This window comes from Esox lucius, chromosome 9 (assembly GCF_011004845.1).
Source record: "Esox lucius isolate fEsoLuc1 chromosome 9, fEsoLuc1.pri, whole genome shotgun sequence".
NCBI classification, from domain to species: domain Eukaryota; kingdom Metazoa; phylum Chordata; class Actinopteri; order Esociformes; family Esocidae; genus Esox; species Esox lucius.
In genome coordinates this window covers 3,066,531-3,084,438 of record NC_047577.1, presented here as the reverse complement: position 1 = coordinate 3,084,438, position 17,908 = coordinate 3,066,531, and the positions used below count along the sequence as shown (strand labels likewise).

At 46.3% G+C, this 17,908-nt stretch overlaps 1 protein-coding gene across 2 annotated transcripts; it reads left to right on the top strand.

The window, feature by feature from the left end:
- The first annotated feature begins 115 nt into the window (after positions 1-115).
- si:ch73-12o23.1 (lysosomal alpha-glucosidase) lies at positions 116-8,745 on the top strand. 2 transcript variants are annotated; one of them, XM_010903395.5, is made up of 21 exons: positions 116-330; positions 838-924; positions 1,347-1,880; positions 1,973-2,118; positions 2,224-2,389; positions 2,667-2,769; positions 3,244-3,363; positions 3,461-3,579; positions 3,661-3,792; positions 3,881-3,991; positions 4,128-4,241; positions 4,334-4,418; positions 4,497-4,614; positions 4,734-4,867; positions 5,451-5,602; positions 5,678-5,826; positions 6,046-6,187; positions 6,349-6,447; positions 6,653-6,817; positions 7,132-7,278; positions 7,611-8,745. In XM_010903395.5, exons 2-21 carry the CDS (start codon positions 838-840, stop codon positions 7,671-7,673), a joined length of 2,886 nt encoding a protein of 961 aa, XP_010901697.3. In that variant the 5' UTR covers positions 116-330; the 3' UTR covers positions 7,674-8,745. The 2 variants fall into 2 exon arrangements, with proteins under 2 accessions (XP_010901697.3, XP_010901696.3); XM_010903394.5 differs by having other exon boundaries at positions 735-924.
- Positions 8,746-17,908: the final 9,163 nt, after the last annotated feature.

Below are 17,908 nucleotides of genomic sequence, written 5' to 3'. Positions count from 1 at the left end.
GGTACATATGAATGGACTTACAACATATACTAGAATCATTGAATGGATAGTGAATAAACATAGTAATAACACTCAGCTCCTTTAGAACAACAATTCCTCTACGACGCGTAGAACTGGGACTAACGTCTAGCCTCATCACAGAATGTCCCTTTGCAACGTTCGAGAACGTGTTGCAACTGAATGTGGGCTTCGTATCAAGTCACCAAAAGGTGTCGTCATCTGCTCCGAAAATCAAACTCCACCAGGAATGACCCACGCTAACGAACGCACGGACATCAGATATACGCACTGTCCAATTTTCACCCCGACCTGAGTCATTTTTGAGTCGAGGTAAGCCGTAGCTTTACTATTACTTCATTTATCTAGGCTGTTTGTTACAAACCTAAGTAACGTTAGTCAGGTAACTACGCAAGCAAATGTTGCAAAGGCTAGTCAGCTAATGACGTTAGTGTAGTGTCCCCACAATTTGTCCTTTACTGTCATGTTTGTCGACGATTTCAGTTTAATAGTAGTGGTCAACTAGTGCATAATGTATTCGGCAGGTTTATGGACAATGTGTTATTCAAACCGCGACCTAGCTTGCTAACGTTAATTTCAGCGGAACTAGCCAAACAACCTTCGGCACGCAGCAACCGTTGCACAACTTTGTGAGAGTTTCAGCGTTCAAGTCTAGTAAGGCAGTTTCTCTGCATATCGGCTAAACAAAATAATTCACAACCTAGTGTGTTTGTTAGCTTGGATGTCCACAATATCGGGAAACGATCTACTGGATTTCACATGACAAGGCATGTGACGGGTGCTTCTGCTTTCCAAAACTGCGGCGTTTTCTTTGTGAAGATGGTGTCTTACAAGCGGCTGAGTCCGGAGGATGTCCAGTTCTCCAACACCGCTGCTTCAGAGGAGCCTCCTGAGGAAGTGACCGAGGTGAGGACAAGCTGATATCTTGGACTGTTAGTGGTTATGTATTGCATAGAGAGACAACTGACTGGTTTAGGTCCTGGGTATGATTGGCTGAATGTACTCGCGACGACGCCAGAGAATGTTGTATGGACTGTTCTTACTTGCATGTAATACCGACATAATTGTTTTCCTTAGGATTTTGCTCTCTGTCTAAAACAAAATTGAAATCAAACGGGCCAATCATTCACACTGTGCTATATGAATGTAATGAGACTGATCACGTCTTTGACCAAATTAATGATCAGGGATGATTGTTTTACAGAAATGTTAGTGTAACCAGAGCTACTGCTCCCTTTTGGGGCTAACCCACTCAGAGGATACCTAGACCTACACATTTTTAGCTGGGCTTGTATTGCTGTTAACTGTGACCCTGCCACCATGTCCAGGTGAAGGCCCCAGAAGAATCAGAGCGCCCTCTGCTGCCACGGAGGCCCTCCTGCTCTGCCACCACAGCCATCATATCCCTGGGCTTCCTGCTCCTGATGGCCAGTGGCATCTGGCTGCTGGGAACCATCTTCTGGCTCCATGCCCCCTCCAGCAGTGCTCCCCACATGGCCCCGCCTCCCAGGCCTTCCCCGGGGGTGGGCAAGGCCATACCTGACCCCCAGGCCTGTGCGGGGGTCCCAGAAGCCTGGAGGTTTGACTGCTACCCCGAGAGAGGGGTCGTGGTGACGCGGGAGCTGTGCGAGGCAAGGAACTGCTGCTTCATCCCTGCCTCCTCTCCTCCCCCGGTGAGGAACAGTGTGCCGTGGTGTTTCTACTCACCGACATTCCCCTCCTACTCCCTGGTGTCGCTTAACCAGACGGAGCAGGGTGAGGTGGGCACCCTGGTGAGGACGGTGAAGACCTACTACCCCAAAGATGTTCTGACCCTGCAGCTGGAGGTCCTCTACGAGACGGACCACAGGCTAAGAGTCAGGGTGAGGACACGGCCGGTAGCTGCTGCGCACACGCACGCACGCACGCACACTGAGGTTGTATCAATCTATTATCTCTCTCCTGTTGTGTTTAGATCAGCGACCCGTCCGCGTCGCGGTTTGAGGTGCCCATTGCTGTGCCCAATGCCACGGAGAAGGCCTCTAGTCCCGCCTACTCTGTGGAGCTGTCCAAAGACCCCTTCGGTCTCGTTGTGAAGAGAACGTCCTCGGGGACTGTGCTGTAGGCTCTCATTGATATCATGTAGAGTTTTGGATGCAATGGTTTGTTTTACTCTAATGGTTATCTACCTTCTATCTACCTTGTTTCTTTTATGTCCCCGTGCAGGCTCAACACGACTGTAGCTCCCCTGTTCTTCTGTGACCAGTTCCTTCAGCTGTCCAGCAGTCTGTCCAGCCAGTATGTGTACGGCCTGGGGGAACACCGCTCTTCCTTCCTCCACGACATCCACTGGAACACATTGACCATGTGGGCAAGAGACGCGGCGCCCATGGTAACTGTCACGCTGACCTGTGTCGTCTTGACTCTCGAGTCAACCATGTGCTGCTAAAACCCCGTTTTCAGCCGTCCGCCTGTCTTTATACTCTCGGTTTAAGCGGACTCGTGTGAAATAAGCGGTAGGATGTGCAAAAAGACTGAGACGGAAAGACGAAGAGGAAGGATCACGTCTGAATCTTTTGTTTTTAAATAACTTGTGTATGCTGTATGTTCAGTAGTCTGTGTCTGACTAATGGTAATGATGGTGGCTCTTCTCTCGGCTGTGTCTTCAGGAGCTCACTAACCTGTATGGGGCCCATCCATTCTATCTGACCATGGAGGAGGGAGGCCGTGGAACGGCACACGGATTCTTCCTGCTCAACAGCAACGCTATGGGTTGGTCACATGCCATTCCTACCCTCACCGCCTTCCTAACCCCTCTGGCCGCGTGCCATTCCTACCCTCACCGCCTTCCTAACCCCTCTGGCCGCGTGCCATTCCTACCCTCACCGCCTTCCTAACCCCTCTGGCCGCGAGCCATTCCTACCCTCACCGCCTTCCTAACCCCTCTGGCCTCGTGCCATTCCTACCCTCACCGCCTTCCTAACCCCTCTGGCCGCGTGCCATTCCTACCCTCACCGCCTTCCTAACCCCTCTGGCCGCGTGCCATTCCTACCCTCACCGCCTTCCTAACCCCTCTGGCCGCGTGCCATTCCTACCCTCACCGCCTTCCTAACCCCTCTGGCCGCGTGCCATTCCTACCCTCACCGCCTTCCTAACCCCTCTGGTGTTTTGGCTGATGTGAAAAACACCTAGGCCGGGCCTGTGAAGTTGACGCTTACAAATTCTCTGTGAATGTTGGTTCTGCAGATGTGGTTCTCCAGCCAGGACCTGCTGTCACCTGGCGTACCATCGGTGGGATCTTGGACTTCTACGTCTTCCTGGGTCCTGACCCGGCCTCCGTGATTGGACAGTACCTGGAGGTTGTAGGTCAGTCTATGGGATGAGGCTGTCATGCAAGGATGTCTTCCATGTTACAGCCTCATCCAAAGTCATGGTTAATCATCTCCCCCATTGTTTGTCATAGGCTACCCCTCCATGCCTGTCTATTGGGCGCTAGGTTACCATCTCTGTCGCTGGGGTTATGGATCAAGCAGCGCCACCTGGGATGTCGTGAAGAACATGAGGAATTATGGGATTCCTCAGGTATGTGCAGTTGGCTCATTGAGGGGTGTTTCCTTCGTTTGATGGACTTCCTGGAGTCTAGTGGACTGTGTGTTCTTCCAGGACGTCCAGTGGAATGACATTGACTACATGGACCATGCCCTGGACTTCACCTTTGACCCTGCTAACTTTTCCACCCTGCCTGACATGGTGAAGGACCTCCACAACCATGGACAGCGCTACGTCATGATCCTGGTGGGTGTGGTTCTCACCTGTGTGCTGTGAAAGTTAACCCTAATATGACTGCGTTGTTAACACCCTGACCTGTTGAAATGCCCCCCAGGACCCCGGAATCAGCAGCGTCCAGCAAGAGGGACGGTACTGGCCGTATGACGAAGGCCTGAAGAGAGGAGTCTTCATCAACCACAGCGATGGAAAGACTCTCATTGGGAAGGTGGGAAGCACACACCCCCCCCCCCACCCACCCACTGGTGAACTGAACCCCTGAGATGGACAATTGATGTTGAATGTTAAATTATGAATGAAGATATCTTTTGGATTAAAAGTTTTGTGGTCTGTTCACTTCTCAGGTTTGGCCGGGTCAGACGGCTTTTCCAGATTTTTCTGATCCGGTGACCCATGAGTGGTGGTACGACAACCTGAAGAGGTTCCATGACCAAGTCCCCTTCGACGGCCTGTGGATTGTATGTGTGCCTCTGTGCCTCTGTGCCTCTGCGCCTCTGTGCCTGCTCTCACATTTTCCTGACAGCCTTCCTTGTGTTTGTGTTCCCTTCAGGACATGAACGAGCCATCTAACTTCGTGGATGGCTCGACAGTAGGTTGTCCTGACAACGAGCTAGAGAACCCCCCTTACACACCTGGTGAGACACACACACACACACCATGTTCCAGGCAGAATGTCAGCGTTCCACACCCTAACACAATGTCTCCATCTCCAGGTGTTTTGGGGGGATTGTTGAGGGCCAAGACAGTGTGTGCCTCGGCGCTCCAGAAGACCTCGTTACACTACAACATGCACAGTCTCTATGGGCTACTGGAAGCCAAGGCCTCTGCCAAGTGAGGGCCTCTTTCCCCCTCTCACACAGGCAGACCTGCCACACCAACACCTCTGATGGTCACATTGTTCCCCTCAGACGGGAAGACCTGCCACACCAACGTCTTTGTTTCTCCTCCAGTGCTCTGAGGCGTATCCTGGGGAAGAGGGCGTTTGTGATCTCCCGCTCCACCTTCCCCAGTCAGGGCCTCTACTCTGGTCACTGGCTGGGAGACAACCGGAGTCACTGGAAGGACATGTACACCTCCATAGCAGGTCAGGATGCACACCGTCTATTACTAACCAAGTAGGGATGCAACAAACACTTAACCTCAACATAACCTTTATACCTGAACTTAACCTAGCCCTAATGCCTAACACTAATTGGAGGTTTTACCCTAAACCTAACCCCTATGACAGAAAATCACGTTTTTCCTAGTGGGCATGTCCCTTCAAGGTCAGTTGTATTATTAATGTTCTACATACCTTTTGCCGACTTCCCACAGAAGGTTAGTTAAACACAAGCTGATTTGTATTGTTCACTGCAGTTATATGCATGAGTTTCCTGGAAGAATGTCACCCATGTGGAAGGGAAGGACATTCTTCTGGTAATGGAAGTACGTTTGTACATCGTGACCTTGAAACTGATAGGCGGTCCAGAATACACTCACTCAGGAATGTCCTTGTTATTGAATGAAAAGCAAAAAAAAAATTCATATCCATTCAAAACAACATCAGATTTGTTATTGACCACAAAACTTTTGATTGGTAATGTATTCTGGACCGCCTGTCAGTTTCTAGGTCACAAAGTCCAAATAATTTGGGGAGGGTTGGATCTGTATTAAAACTCTCTCCCTAGGTATGTTGACCTTTAACCTCCTGGGTGTCCCCCTGGTCGGGGCTGATGTATGTGGATTCAGCGAGCAGAGCGACGAGGAGCTGTGTGTTCGCTGGACACAGCTGGGCGCCTTCTACCCTTTCTCACGCAACCACAACACCCTGGGCGAGCCGGTAAGGCCGCGACCCTGTCGATTCGGAGGCTGAGGCGGTAACCGAGATCCGGCTAACGTGTGCCTCTTTCTCCAGGCCCAGGACCCGACGGCGTTCAGCCCCCTGGCCCGCGCCGCCATGAGACAGTCCCTGCTGCTCCGCTACTCCTTGTTCCCTCTCCTGTACACGCTCTTCCACCGTGCGCACACACACGGACACACTGTCGCACGGCCTCTGCTGTTCGAGTGAGTACACACACACACACACAGACACGCACACACGCACGGACACTGTCGCACGGCCTCTGCTGTTCGAGTGAGTGTACACACACAAACACAGACACGCGCACACACACACGGACACTGTCGCACGGCTTCTGCTGTTCGAGTGAGTGTACACGGACGGACACACACAGAAACTTGCGCCTCTGTATGATCCTGGCTTGCATGCTTTTGCGTTTTTAGGTTCCCTGAAGACGTTAGGACGTATGGTATTGACAAACAGTTCCTGTGGGGGAGGAGTTTGTTGGTGACACCAGTGTTGGATCCAGGGGTGGACTATGTGGTGGGCTACTTCCCCCAGGGGCTTTGGTACGACTACTACACGGTAAGGATACACAGCCGTTCAGACCGACCAGGGTGAGAAGCCGATGAGCATGAGACATGACACGTCCAAGGCAGGGGGTTGGAAGGAAAGCGGGTTGGTAGTCATGTGAATACTGAATGTTAAATGTCTCCTTGCTCTCTCGCTCACTGTCTTTCTCCCAGGGAGATTCTGTCCGGAGTAAAGGAGAAGAGTTGCGTCTTCATGCTCCTCTGGACAAGATCAATCTCTACCTGAGAGAAGGAGCCATCATACCTACACAAGTACCTAGATAACACTAATACTGAAGTCATAACTAGACAGTTAATAGCACTGCTATTACTACAGTCATAACTAGACAGGTAATAGCACTGCTATTACTACAGTCATAACTAGACAGGTAATAGCACTGCTATTACTACAGTCATAACTAGACAGGTAAACGGACAATCAGTCGATGTGAAATGTAATAGTCTTTTCAATTTCTAGCGTCCCAACACCACCCTGTGGGTGAGCAGTGGTCAGCCTCTCCACCTGATTTCCTGTCTGACTGAAGACGGCTCAGCCACAGGAGAACTGTTCTGGGACGACGGAGAGAGCCTTGACACTTTTGAGACCGACCAGTACGCTGAGATCGTGTTCAGTGTGGTTAAGGTGTGGTTTAACGAACGCGACCACGCCGGTCATAAAGCAAACCCCATTATGTAGATGGCACTGGTGTTCAAGATGGGGTTTAATCTTAAACCCAGGCAGTTCAGAGTAATGTCCATGGGTGTATTGGTTAAATTCCAAGAACGATCCCAAATTAAAAAAACATTAACACAGTTGAAATTACCTTTTATTGTATTGTTTGAAGCAGAGTAATGATTACACAATATTATAGTAACATTTGTCCCTGCAAAAAGTCACTCAAAGTTAGTCACTGTAGCAAACTGTCCATCTCAAACCCTGTGTTCTTTGTGTTTTAGAACACCATGACATCAGAGGTGCTGCGTGACCACGTGGAGGCGTCTTACATGACCGTGGAAACGGCCTCAATCTACGGCGTGAAGTCAAAGCCCAGCCGGGTCACTGTGAACTCCCACGATGCAGCGTTTAGCTACAGAGACAATCAGGTGAGGCTGAGGTTTACAGGTTAGAAGCTCAACAATGTCTATCGATTTGTTTCTCACTGGCCGTGTTCCACTGTGTCAAGGCTTAGCCATTGTGGGTAAACTGGACATATCTTGCACCTTACAAATTTTTTTAGTAACTTATTAATGCTCTGTCTACTGGTTTTATGCTCAGTCCACTGTTTGTTTTTATTTCTTTTGTATAAAATGCACTAATGGGCCGGAACAAATTCCTTGTTTTTTGTGATATTTACTTGGCAATCAAACTCTGATTCTGATCTAAAAGTAAGTATCCTTCTCTACCCCACCACCCCCTCTGTCTTCTGTCTCTGTAGGTATTGACAGTAACAGACCTAGGATTGAACCTCAGCCAGAACTTCACCATCAGTTGGATGTAATTCCCTGAACTGGGACATCATGTCTTGGAATGCTGGCGTTTTCCTCCACTGCTTCACCATCCCTCTCTAATGGGACCCTGTTCCCACACTGCCTAATCAAGTGTTGGCGTTCGGAATAGGGTGCCATTTGTGCTATAGATCGATCTGGGTACATGTTCCGTGTACGTAAGACCAGTTCTAACCTGAACCATGAGATAGAAACCTCACCCCAGATCCAGGACCAGTCCAAACATGACCCATTAGACTGAACCAGTTTTGGGGAGCTTCACGTTAGTCAGTAGTGGTGGTTGTACCGAAATGTATGTCACTATTGTTGATGGGTTTTTGCACTAAATGAAGATTGAAGTATTGACGGTACAGTGACGTGCCTTATGAGTGATTTAGATTCTGTTCTACAACCGGAATTGGAACATATTTGTTCTAAACCTGTTTTAGAATTGTTGTTCCAAATGGTTATAGAACTGCTTTACTTTGAAAAGGGGTGTGTAAATGAAACACTGAAAAATACGAATTGTGATGTACATTTTTCAAGCTTTCTTTAGATATATTAAGGCCTTAATCTAATGAGCATGTAGTTTGATAATCTGAAGTGTTGGGTTCAATGCTCATTTTGCCTTTGGACATTGGTTGAAATCGCAGGAGGCTGGTGAGTGGAGAATGGTTCAATAAATGTAGCGTTATCAGACGCACAGACACTGTGACGCCGTTCCATTAATTCCATTCCAGCCGTTATTCATCGAGCCAGTACTCCCTCCGTCCACCTGGTGTTAAAATGGTGAATGACTATTTTTAGATTTGTTTTAGATTTAACTGCTTTAGTGAAGAATGTTAAAGGGAAGACGTTTTCGTAGTGTTATTTTTTGCTTGGTCAGTTTTGACAGTGCGTGCCTGTCTGGGATCGGTATCGTCGTCATGGGAACTTTTCGCCCAGCAACTAGGCTGTTACGCTCTCAGCCTCAACCAAGCTGTTTTTATCTCCATTTGTTGTTCCGTTGAATGGAACATCCTTTGCCTTTTTTTGTGGTTTGTTTTGCAATCATTTCAAATGATTAAAGTTGATTTTAAGAATTAATCCTTAATCTCTGGTGTCTAATTCCCTCCGTCACCAATTTGCAAGTTTCAATATTAGAACGGACATTAAACATAATGCACTGACTTGCTTTTATTTTGAAAAATAAATTGTTACCGTTGTTAGCATAATATCCAGCTGGTAGAAGAACGGTAATGAAGCCTCTTATGGCCATTACTAGTTTCATGAACTGCTGGCACAGGAGACTGGTGCGTGTCTAGAATGGCATAAAAGGAATGATATTGAACAGTTTCTACCATTCAAAGTAATTCCTTAGCCTGTTCCCGTTAGGGACTGACTGTTTCTTATGAATGGGTAGTTCTTTATAAAATGTGTAATTCAACAGTAATCTGTTACTGTTACTTGGAACAAAGGTCTGTGCCCTCATTGCCATGTTAAATACCAGATCTATAAGGCTGCAAAATGTCTCCCAAAATTGCCCAGGTTTCTACGAAATAACGGATAAAGCCTCTTGATATCCTTCCCATTTCTTCCAAATCCTGGAAGTCCTCCAGACTGGATTTCTGGGAATGTGAATGCAGTTATTTTGAAACTTTCAAGAGCTACACTGAAAAAAATATAAATGGGAAGTGTGGTCACTCGTGTTCCATGAGCTGTATGCACCGAAAATACACTTTCCGGTTGTGTGCACATTTTCTAACATTCGTGTCAGAATTTCTCATTTACAGAGATCATCCATAACGGTACACTATTCGTGATAGGGGAGCGATGGCTCAATTAATTTCAATGAAGGGAACCGTGGCGAGCGAGTGGTATGCTGGGCGATGAGTGGGATCCGTGAGAGCCGGAAAAAAAGTGAAGAATGTCCAACTTTATGCAAATCACCCGCAAATCATATCGTTGGGGACTGACCAATCAGGGGATTTTACGTAGGTGGTTGTGAAATGATCTCCATACAATTAAAAGAACAGAACTTAAGTTCCAAAATAATTCAGTTCAATTGTCTGCTTTGCGGTCCTTTTTTTTTTTTTTTAAAAAGAAAAGATGGATGAAAAAAAAGAACATTTTAGTAGTACTGATGGGATTCCCTGAGATGTACGATTGCACGCTAATTTCCTATAGAGACGCAAACAAAAACAATGCAGCGTGGCGACTGGTTGCCGAGATAGTGCTTCTGGTGTCACTATTTGATAGCTACGTTAGCTGACTGGCGTCTACCTAATTCTAGCAAGCTGGTTGTAAGAATAACATCAATGAGGCATATTCATTGATGTGATTGAGTAGTTATATAAAATGTAAAAATGTATTAAAATACGTTTCTGTTCCTTCATACAAATATGCTATGCTCAAACCTTAATACACAGCTTACCTGCTGTTATGACGCTAGTTTGACCACAGGTATGCTACAAGCGAAGCACTCTGGGCGATGCTATCGTTGGCAATCCGAAATTTCGCAAATAGTGTGAATGTACCGTGTCTCAGTAAAATCGTTTAACTGCTGTATGGTGCTGTATGGTGTGTCCGATTCATCTCTAGGGGGCGCTGTGATGTCACCATTCGTTTTTGTCACTACATCAGGGTTTCCCAACTGTATCTAAATGGGCTCCCTGATCTCTATTAACCAGCGATCATCACGTCCCTGACTAATTAAACAGGCTGTTTGTGTTCGGTAACTGAGACGGACCGTTTGGTTAACACTGTTTACCTAATTAACTGTTACCCTGAGGGATGTAGCCCCTCAAACGACACGTGAACTCTTCACGTAGGCCTAGTTAGGCATGCCACACATTAACACTGTTTACAGTTAATAAGTAATACAACACTTTAGATGCAATACACAAACTGTATTTTCCATTATGTCAAGAACGCTTCTAGCTTTGTTGCCCCATAACCTGAATAAAGAAAATTAGATTTTTGCACCAGACTGGGGGGCTACTGAACACAAAGGTCATATGGTTTTATAACCGGTCATTTAAACGCCCTGGTGCAAATACTTTTTTAATGTTGTTTTCTATTGTAGGACCCGGCTGTGCATTAACAAGTGGGCTTTCATGAGAGCCCCAACAGAGAGAGAAAAAAAGAAGAGTGATTCAGTCAAAGAGTGGGGCAGAAAAATCGAGAATGAGAGAAAATATGGGGAGATGGACAGAGATATGGTGGATGTTGTAGGTTGTAAACACCCCTCTGCTGGCAGACAACACGGTCGTATTAGAGTTCCTTTGTGAGCTAGCTAACGTTGCTGAGCCAGTCGGCAAAATATCATATGAAAGGAAAGGGGGATGCCGCTAACCCGCACAAAGTAGACGTCTCCCATGGGCCAATTTCTGAGGTACGATTTGTCAACATCACACAAAAGCTGCAGATGGTCATATGGCATTCACAGGCAGTGGTGATTGGTGGGCTGCAGATGTACCTGTAGATGAAGGTTCGTCTGTTACCTCAGAAGGCAGAGGGGCGAGGATTTTATAGCGTTACCTTTCTAATGTTTTTCTAACGCAACTCTCCTGCGCTGTATAGTAGTGTAATTCTAATAACCGTGGTCATGTCATCTCTGTCAACAAGCCGTGTTCTGCTGTTGTTTTTATGTTTTTTTTATTTGTTCTTCAGGCTCATTACCTAGATTATAATCTGTTGAGGGGGCTCAGTGAGATTACACAAATCATCCCTTCCTGTTTTCTTTTCTGCTATCGCTCGTTTCCATCCTTCACCACAAGATAGTTTCAGCAGGGTTTTTTGGTATCTCTCCTCCCTCCCTGAGTCTTCCACATGTCACCCCAGCGACCTCTGTCCTTATTAAGATAGTGGAGTCCCAGGATGACTGAGTTAATTTAGTGTGTTGAAGTGTAATAAATAAACCTAATCCTCTATACACAGACACACACACACATATTCCAATGCCCTCCACTTCCTTCCTTCACACATTATTTTTCGCAACATTATCCCATTTGAATAATCCACATCTACCATGGAACTATCCATGTTCACACTTCCCATAATGCTCTTCTTCATCAGACTTTGAGTTGGCATTCAGAAAACCCTGTTTGAGTCAAATTCTATTTAAAACATTGAAACCAAACCGTTTGTCATGACATTTACCATAGAAAACTTTCCTTTCACGCACACATTTTTTATTTTGTTCTCACTTCTTCCCCTCATGCAAACACAGGCCCGGCTCTAGCAGTATTTCTTAGTGTTGATGTCCTCCATCTAACTGTAAACTGCATTAGAAATTGTTCTGCTTGGTTTACTCACCATTAGCTACTGATAAACTAAGCCTGTGTTTTCCTGGGCGCTGGGAGAACATCAAACACACACGTGCATGCATTCTCACAGACACACACCACACACACACACACACACACACACACACACAGAAGGTGATGGGCTGATGGTTCCCAGATGGGGTTTACATGTATCATTTAACGGAGGGGGAGTAGTGAGAGATAAAAAGAAAGGAGAGGAAGAGGGATGAAAAGAGAGCAGGGTGAGAGGAGAGCAGGGTGAGAGGGGTGAGAAGAGAGAGGGGTGAGAGGGGTGAGAGGGGTGAGAAGAGAGAGGGGTGAGAGGGGTGAGAAGAAAGCGGGGTGAGAGGGGTGAGAAGAGAGCAGGATGAGAGGGGTGGGAAAAGAGCAGGGTGAGAGGGGTGAGAAGAGAGCGGGGGAAGAGAGGTGAGAAGAGAGCAGGGTGAGAGAGGTGAGAAGAGAGCAGGGTGAGAGAGGTGAGAAGAGAGCAGGGTGAGAGGGGTGAGAAGAGAGCAGGGTGAGAGGGGTGAGAAGAGAAAGAAACAGTGTGGCGTCGTTTAGAAGAGTTCTGTCCGATACATTCTGGTCCACTGACTCAGAGCATTTCCTGTCTGGATTAAGAGCGATGGGGGGGTGGGGGGGGGGGGTTGGGGGGTTGGGGTCAGAGTGGGGGTAGGGGGACTGACTGTGTAGCAGTTCTGTTTGGGGGATCGCCAGCGACTGTGTGTTAATGTGTGTGTGTGTGGGTGTTAGCATTTGTGCGTGTAGCTGTAGTTTGTTCTGACAAGCCTGCTGAAGTTAAACCACTGACAGTAGTTTCTCTTGTGCCTTTTCAATCTGTAAATCTTTTGTAGCATACCAGCTCTCTCGGAACGAGTGAGTGCGCGTGTGTCAAGACACTCATTATATTGCATCCGCGCACACACACCCACAAACACACAGTGTCCATTGAGGACAAAAGCCTGTTCTCCACAAGACAGGGAAATAAACAGAGGCCAAGGATTCCTGTAAAAGCATTGGCAGAACAGACAAACACGCACACATACACATTCTACTCCCATTCAAAATCAGATTTTTCTTTCCAACTAAACCAAGGACTAATCCCAAACCCCCGAAAAATAACCCTGACTAACTTTTACCCGAAACCTTACACTGGCCATGGGTTCTGTTGAAATCCAGGGACGTCAGAATCTCCTTGTTTTGCTATCCTTGTGGGGATTTGGGGTCCCTAGCAGTTCATAAAACATGTACCAGACATGTAGACTGTCCTGTGTTGAACCAGACACGTAGACTGTCCTGTGTTGAACCAGACATGTAGACTGTCCTGTGTTGTACCAGACATGTAGACTGTCCTGTAGTCTCATTTTAGCAGTAAAGGTTAGAATGTCCTCACCCATAGCAGCGTTCTGATACACGAAGTGGGAGACGGAGCAGTCAGCAGAAAAGTCCAGAACAGTGTTTCCCTGCAGTCTGAGACCAGTCCAGAACAGTGTTTCCCTGCAGTCTGAGACCAGTCCAGAACAGTGTTTCCCTGCAGTCTGAGGTCAGTCCAGAACAGTGAGTTTCCCTGCAGTCTGAGACCAGTCCAGAACAGTGTTTCCCTGCAGTCTGAGACCAGTCCAGAACAGAGTTTCTCTGCAGTCTGAGACCAGTCCAGAACAGAGTTTCCTTGCAGACTGAGACCAGTCCAGAACAGTGAGTTTCCTTGCAGACTGAGACCAGTCCAGAACAGTGAGTTTCCCTGCAGTCTGAGACCAGTCCAGAAGAGTGAGTTTCCCTGCAGTCTGAGACCAGTCCAGAACAGTGAGTTTCCCTGCAGACTGAGACCAGCCCAGAACAGAGTTTCCCTGCAGACTGAGACCAGTCCAGAACAGTGAGTTTCCCTTCAGTCTGAGACCAGTCCAGAACAGTGAGTTTACCTACAGTCGGAGACCAGTCCACAACAGAGTTTCTCTGCAGACTCAGACCAGCCCAGAACAGTGAGTTTCCCTGCAGTCTGAGACCAGTCCAGAAGAGTGAGTTTCCCTGCAGTCTGAGACCAGTCCAGAACAGTGAGTTTCCCTGCAGACTGAGACCAGCCCAGAACAGAGTTTCCCTGCAGACTGAGAACAGTCCAGAACAGTGAGTTTCCCTTCAGTCTGAGACCAGTCCAGAACAGTGAGTTTACCTACAGTCGGAGACCAGTCCACAACAGAGTTTCTCTGCAGACTCAGACCAGTCCAGAACAGTGAGCAGGTGTGTGTTTGTCATTGTCTCAAAGTCTGAGTCCGACTGCTTCCATCTGAGCTGCACTCCCCCCATGAAAGACCGCAGAAACTGTTCAGAGATGTCACAATGATGCCGTTTCAAAACACCTACAGAGTTCAGTTGTTGTGATTGGAGAAAACAGAGGATGGATCAGCTTTGTTGATCTAAACTACAGAGGAATTTTTTTTTAAGGAATTTAAATATTCTGATTCATACTCCAAAACAGGCAACACGGCACCAATGTAATTGTATAGATTTGCACCAGCTGAATTCTTAAGGAAAACTGGCTTTGGTCTGCTTTACACTGGGAGTCCACACAGAAAGTGCTTACCAAGACTACAATTAATGAAACTGAAAGATTTGCTGGCTAGCTATGATCAAAAATGCCTTGACAGAGTTTTGGAAAGAATGAGGGAGAAAACATAAATGGAAATAATATCAGGTATGCTCACAGCCAGGTTCCCCCAACCTCCCTCACTGTTACCTTTTGTGAACTATTGCTTGCAATTTTTGTTGTTGTCTTTTCTTCTTCTGTCTGGAGCTGACTTTGCTGATAACTACTTAATTTAATGAAGTGTAGTTACTGCTACTGGGTTGTGTGTTTTTTTGACTCCTAGCCGTCTTCAGATGAAAACACTAACTGAAAGTCTCTCTGGAGAAAAGCTTCTGCTGGGATGATGTAAAACTTCATCCCTACTCATCAGCGAGATGCATTTCATGCCGTAGATAGACACACAGCTCCATTCTCCACAGCGACAGCTTATTCACTGATGTGGATGTTGCAGGCTTGTCTGCTTTAGATTTGTACTTGCAGGTCTTCTCTGTTGCGTCTCTCATAACGCACTGCATGTTTTGTCTTTGCCCTACAACCCAACAAGTGAAATGTGCTAGAGACATCTGAACATAATCAGCAACACCTGTAACGGTTCTTAAGATTGCTTAAGGTACACTGCTCTCTATGAAGTTCACAGCACTCTATGGCCAGCCTGGGTGGTTTTGGTTTAGTCAGCTCCTTCCCTACGATTTACACACTTGGAGAGAAGGGTGCTCACACACACACACACACGCACACACTACAATCTCTGCTACCTAGATACCTTGCTGCCAAGTACTCCTATCTTCTTATCATCACAGTTCCAAAGGTAAAAGGTTTCCCTCTCTTTACCTACTGTACGGGTCCGCGTGTTTATACGTTCAGGAATGTTCTACTAGAAATATGCTACATAGAACAAACATGCCTCTGTGACACGTAGAATAAGGAATCACGTCAGCTCTTTTCGTGGAATTTCTACTTCTTCAGAGCAGGAAACTCCCACAACTTGCTTGTCGTCTCTTCATGTCTTATTAAATAAGACAGTGTACTGGAATAGCAGTGGGCTGGATTAAATAATAAACGTTGATTATTCATATAATCGCTTGTTTTCTTTTCTGGCAATAATTTTTCGGTAGAATATCCATAACTTACACTTTTGTGGTGTTACATTCCCTAATAACCGACCAAGATCACTCAAACAAAAAGGAACTAAAAAAGCAGACAGACTACTAAAATGAAAACAGGTGGGTTTGTAAAATAAGTTCTGGAAGGCATCCACAGGGGGTTTCCATTAAAGGTGGACTTGAAACTAAGAAATGATTCCCTTAAAGATAAAGGCCATGGATTCCCACAACATTGGCTTCTCAGGAAAGGCCAACCAAATGTTTCCAAATAAGTGCACAGATCTAAACAGGGAAAGAAAACATTTGGGGAAAATGCATGTTAATTCCTGTCCAATCCAACTATATTTCCAACTAGGAAACTGTGGAATAATTCCTCAACGCTGGTCTTCCTATGCCACTGAAACTATGCCACTGAGTGTCATTTCTGATGTCATATGCTACAGAATTGACAACATGAGTGATCAAGTCATTGTGACCCGGCCCCGGATAAGCGGAAGAAGATGGTATGGTGGTATGGTATGATCAAGTCATTCCTCTTGTCATTAGTTTTTTCCTTAATCACTAATCTTCAAACAGGTCAAGTCATTTCCTGGTTAAGTCGTTCCACCGGTCAAGTAATTTTCCTGGTCAAGCATTCCACTGATCACGATGTTCCCCTGGTCACGTCGTTCCTCTGGTCAAGTTGTTCCCCTGGTCATGTCGTTCCACTGGTCATGTCGTTCCTCTGGTCAAGTTGTTCCCCTGGTCAAGTCGTTCCACTGGTCAAGTCGTTACCCTGATCATGTCGTTCCTGTGGTCAATTCGTTCCTCTGGTCAAATTGTTCCCCTGGTCAAGTCAGTCCACTGATCACGATGTTCCCCTGGTCACGTCGTTCCCCTGGTCAAGTCGTTCCTCTGGTCATGTCGTTCCTCTGGTCAAGTCGTTCCACTGGTCATGTCGTTCCCCTGGTCATGTCGTTCCTCTGGTCAAGTTGTTCCTCTGGTCAAGTCGTTCCCCTGGTCATGGTGCAAAAACCTAATTTTAAAAACAGATCTACATCAAATATATTGCAGTGTGTGATTAGAAATAACAAAATGTTATTATCTTTATATAGTGATCAAATGTCTCTATCTTTCTTAATTTTTAAAAATGAAACTGACTCTTCCCTCTGCACCCATGTAGTAATGGGGGCCTAATTGGATGATAAAAGAACAGTAAAAAAATCTGAGATCTGCGAGGTGAAATCTTTTATGTTCAAAATTCCAGAATTATGAGTTTAACAGACAGAACCTCCTATTTCCAGACAGAACCTCTTAGTTCCAAGTTTGGGAACTAGAAATGTGCCTAACCTCATAGCCAGGTCCAGACTGAACTTCCCTCATTCCTAGGTCCAGACTAAACTTCCTTCACACTTAGGTTCAGACTAAACTTCCCTCATTCCTAGATCCAGAGTAAGCTTCCTTCACACCTAGGTTCAGACTATACTTCCCTCATACCCACGCAACAGAGCAGTTAGCCGAGCTGAGAACAGGATCAGAGCCTAAACTGAACTCAGGTGTGATGATACGGCAATTCTCCCATATTTACCTGGAAATAGGATCTGACTACTGAAGTGGGAAGATGTCAAGTGACTTGGCATAAGAACACACACAGTAACACACACACAAAGCAAGATAAACACACATAAACAGAGAACCGCACACACATAGAGGAGGGTAGAATACACACTCGGCAGGCTCGGTCAGGTAGGTTTCAGGCAGAGCTGTGGGAAGTCCCGAGACTGTTCTCTGAAGACACACCCTCACCTGTGAGTTGGCTCTTTCTGCTTCCTGTCTATAAGCCAAGATCAAACAAAAGCAGGCCAAGTAAACCACATAATTTGTTGAAGTCAAAAGGCTTTCAAGCACAAATCCTTTACTGATTTTCTCTGTGTTTACAGAAGTGAACGTGGTGTGCTTGGCAGTTAAGAATTTCAGGTTGTGAAATAACCCTAGCAGTCATTAATGTCGATGATCATTGAAAAACACTGGGATTCATGCCATTTTCCTATACCAAAATAGGAATGCTTCGGTGCCAGTATCAGTCAACAAGTTTTAAAGTTGTTTGGGTTTTTAGAGCTTCAAGTGTCAGAAAAAGAATGCCCTCCAATAGTACCTGTATGTTTTCATCTAATTTTTGTGTCGTTTACTCTAAAGCACATAGCTCTTCTTTTAGGTTTTACTCAACCCACACACGTAACCTGCAGAGCCCTTTGACTCGATGCTACGTCACGACATACACCTTTTCAGGTGTCAAATCA

Excerpts from the sequence above, each read along its gene's own strand:
- si:ch73-12o23.1 (XM_010903394.5), top strand. The coding sequence starts at position 778 with ATGACAAGGCATGTGACGGGTGCTTCTGCTTTCCAAAACTGCGGCGTT. Across the intron at positions 4,242-4,333 it reads CCTTCGACGGCCTGTGGATT|GACATGAACGAGCCATCTAA; the intron begins GTATGTGTGCCT and ends TGTTCCCTTCAG. Across the intron at positions 7,279-7,610 it reads TTAGCTACAGAGACAATCAG|GTATTGACAGTAACAGACCT; the intron begins GTGAGGCTGAGG and ends CTGTCTCTGTAG.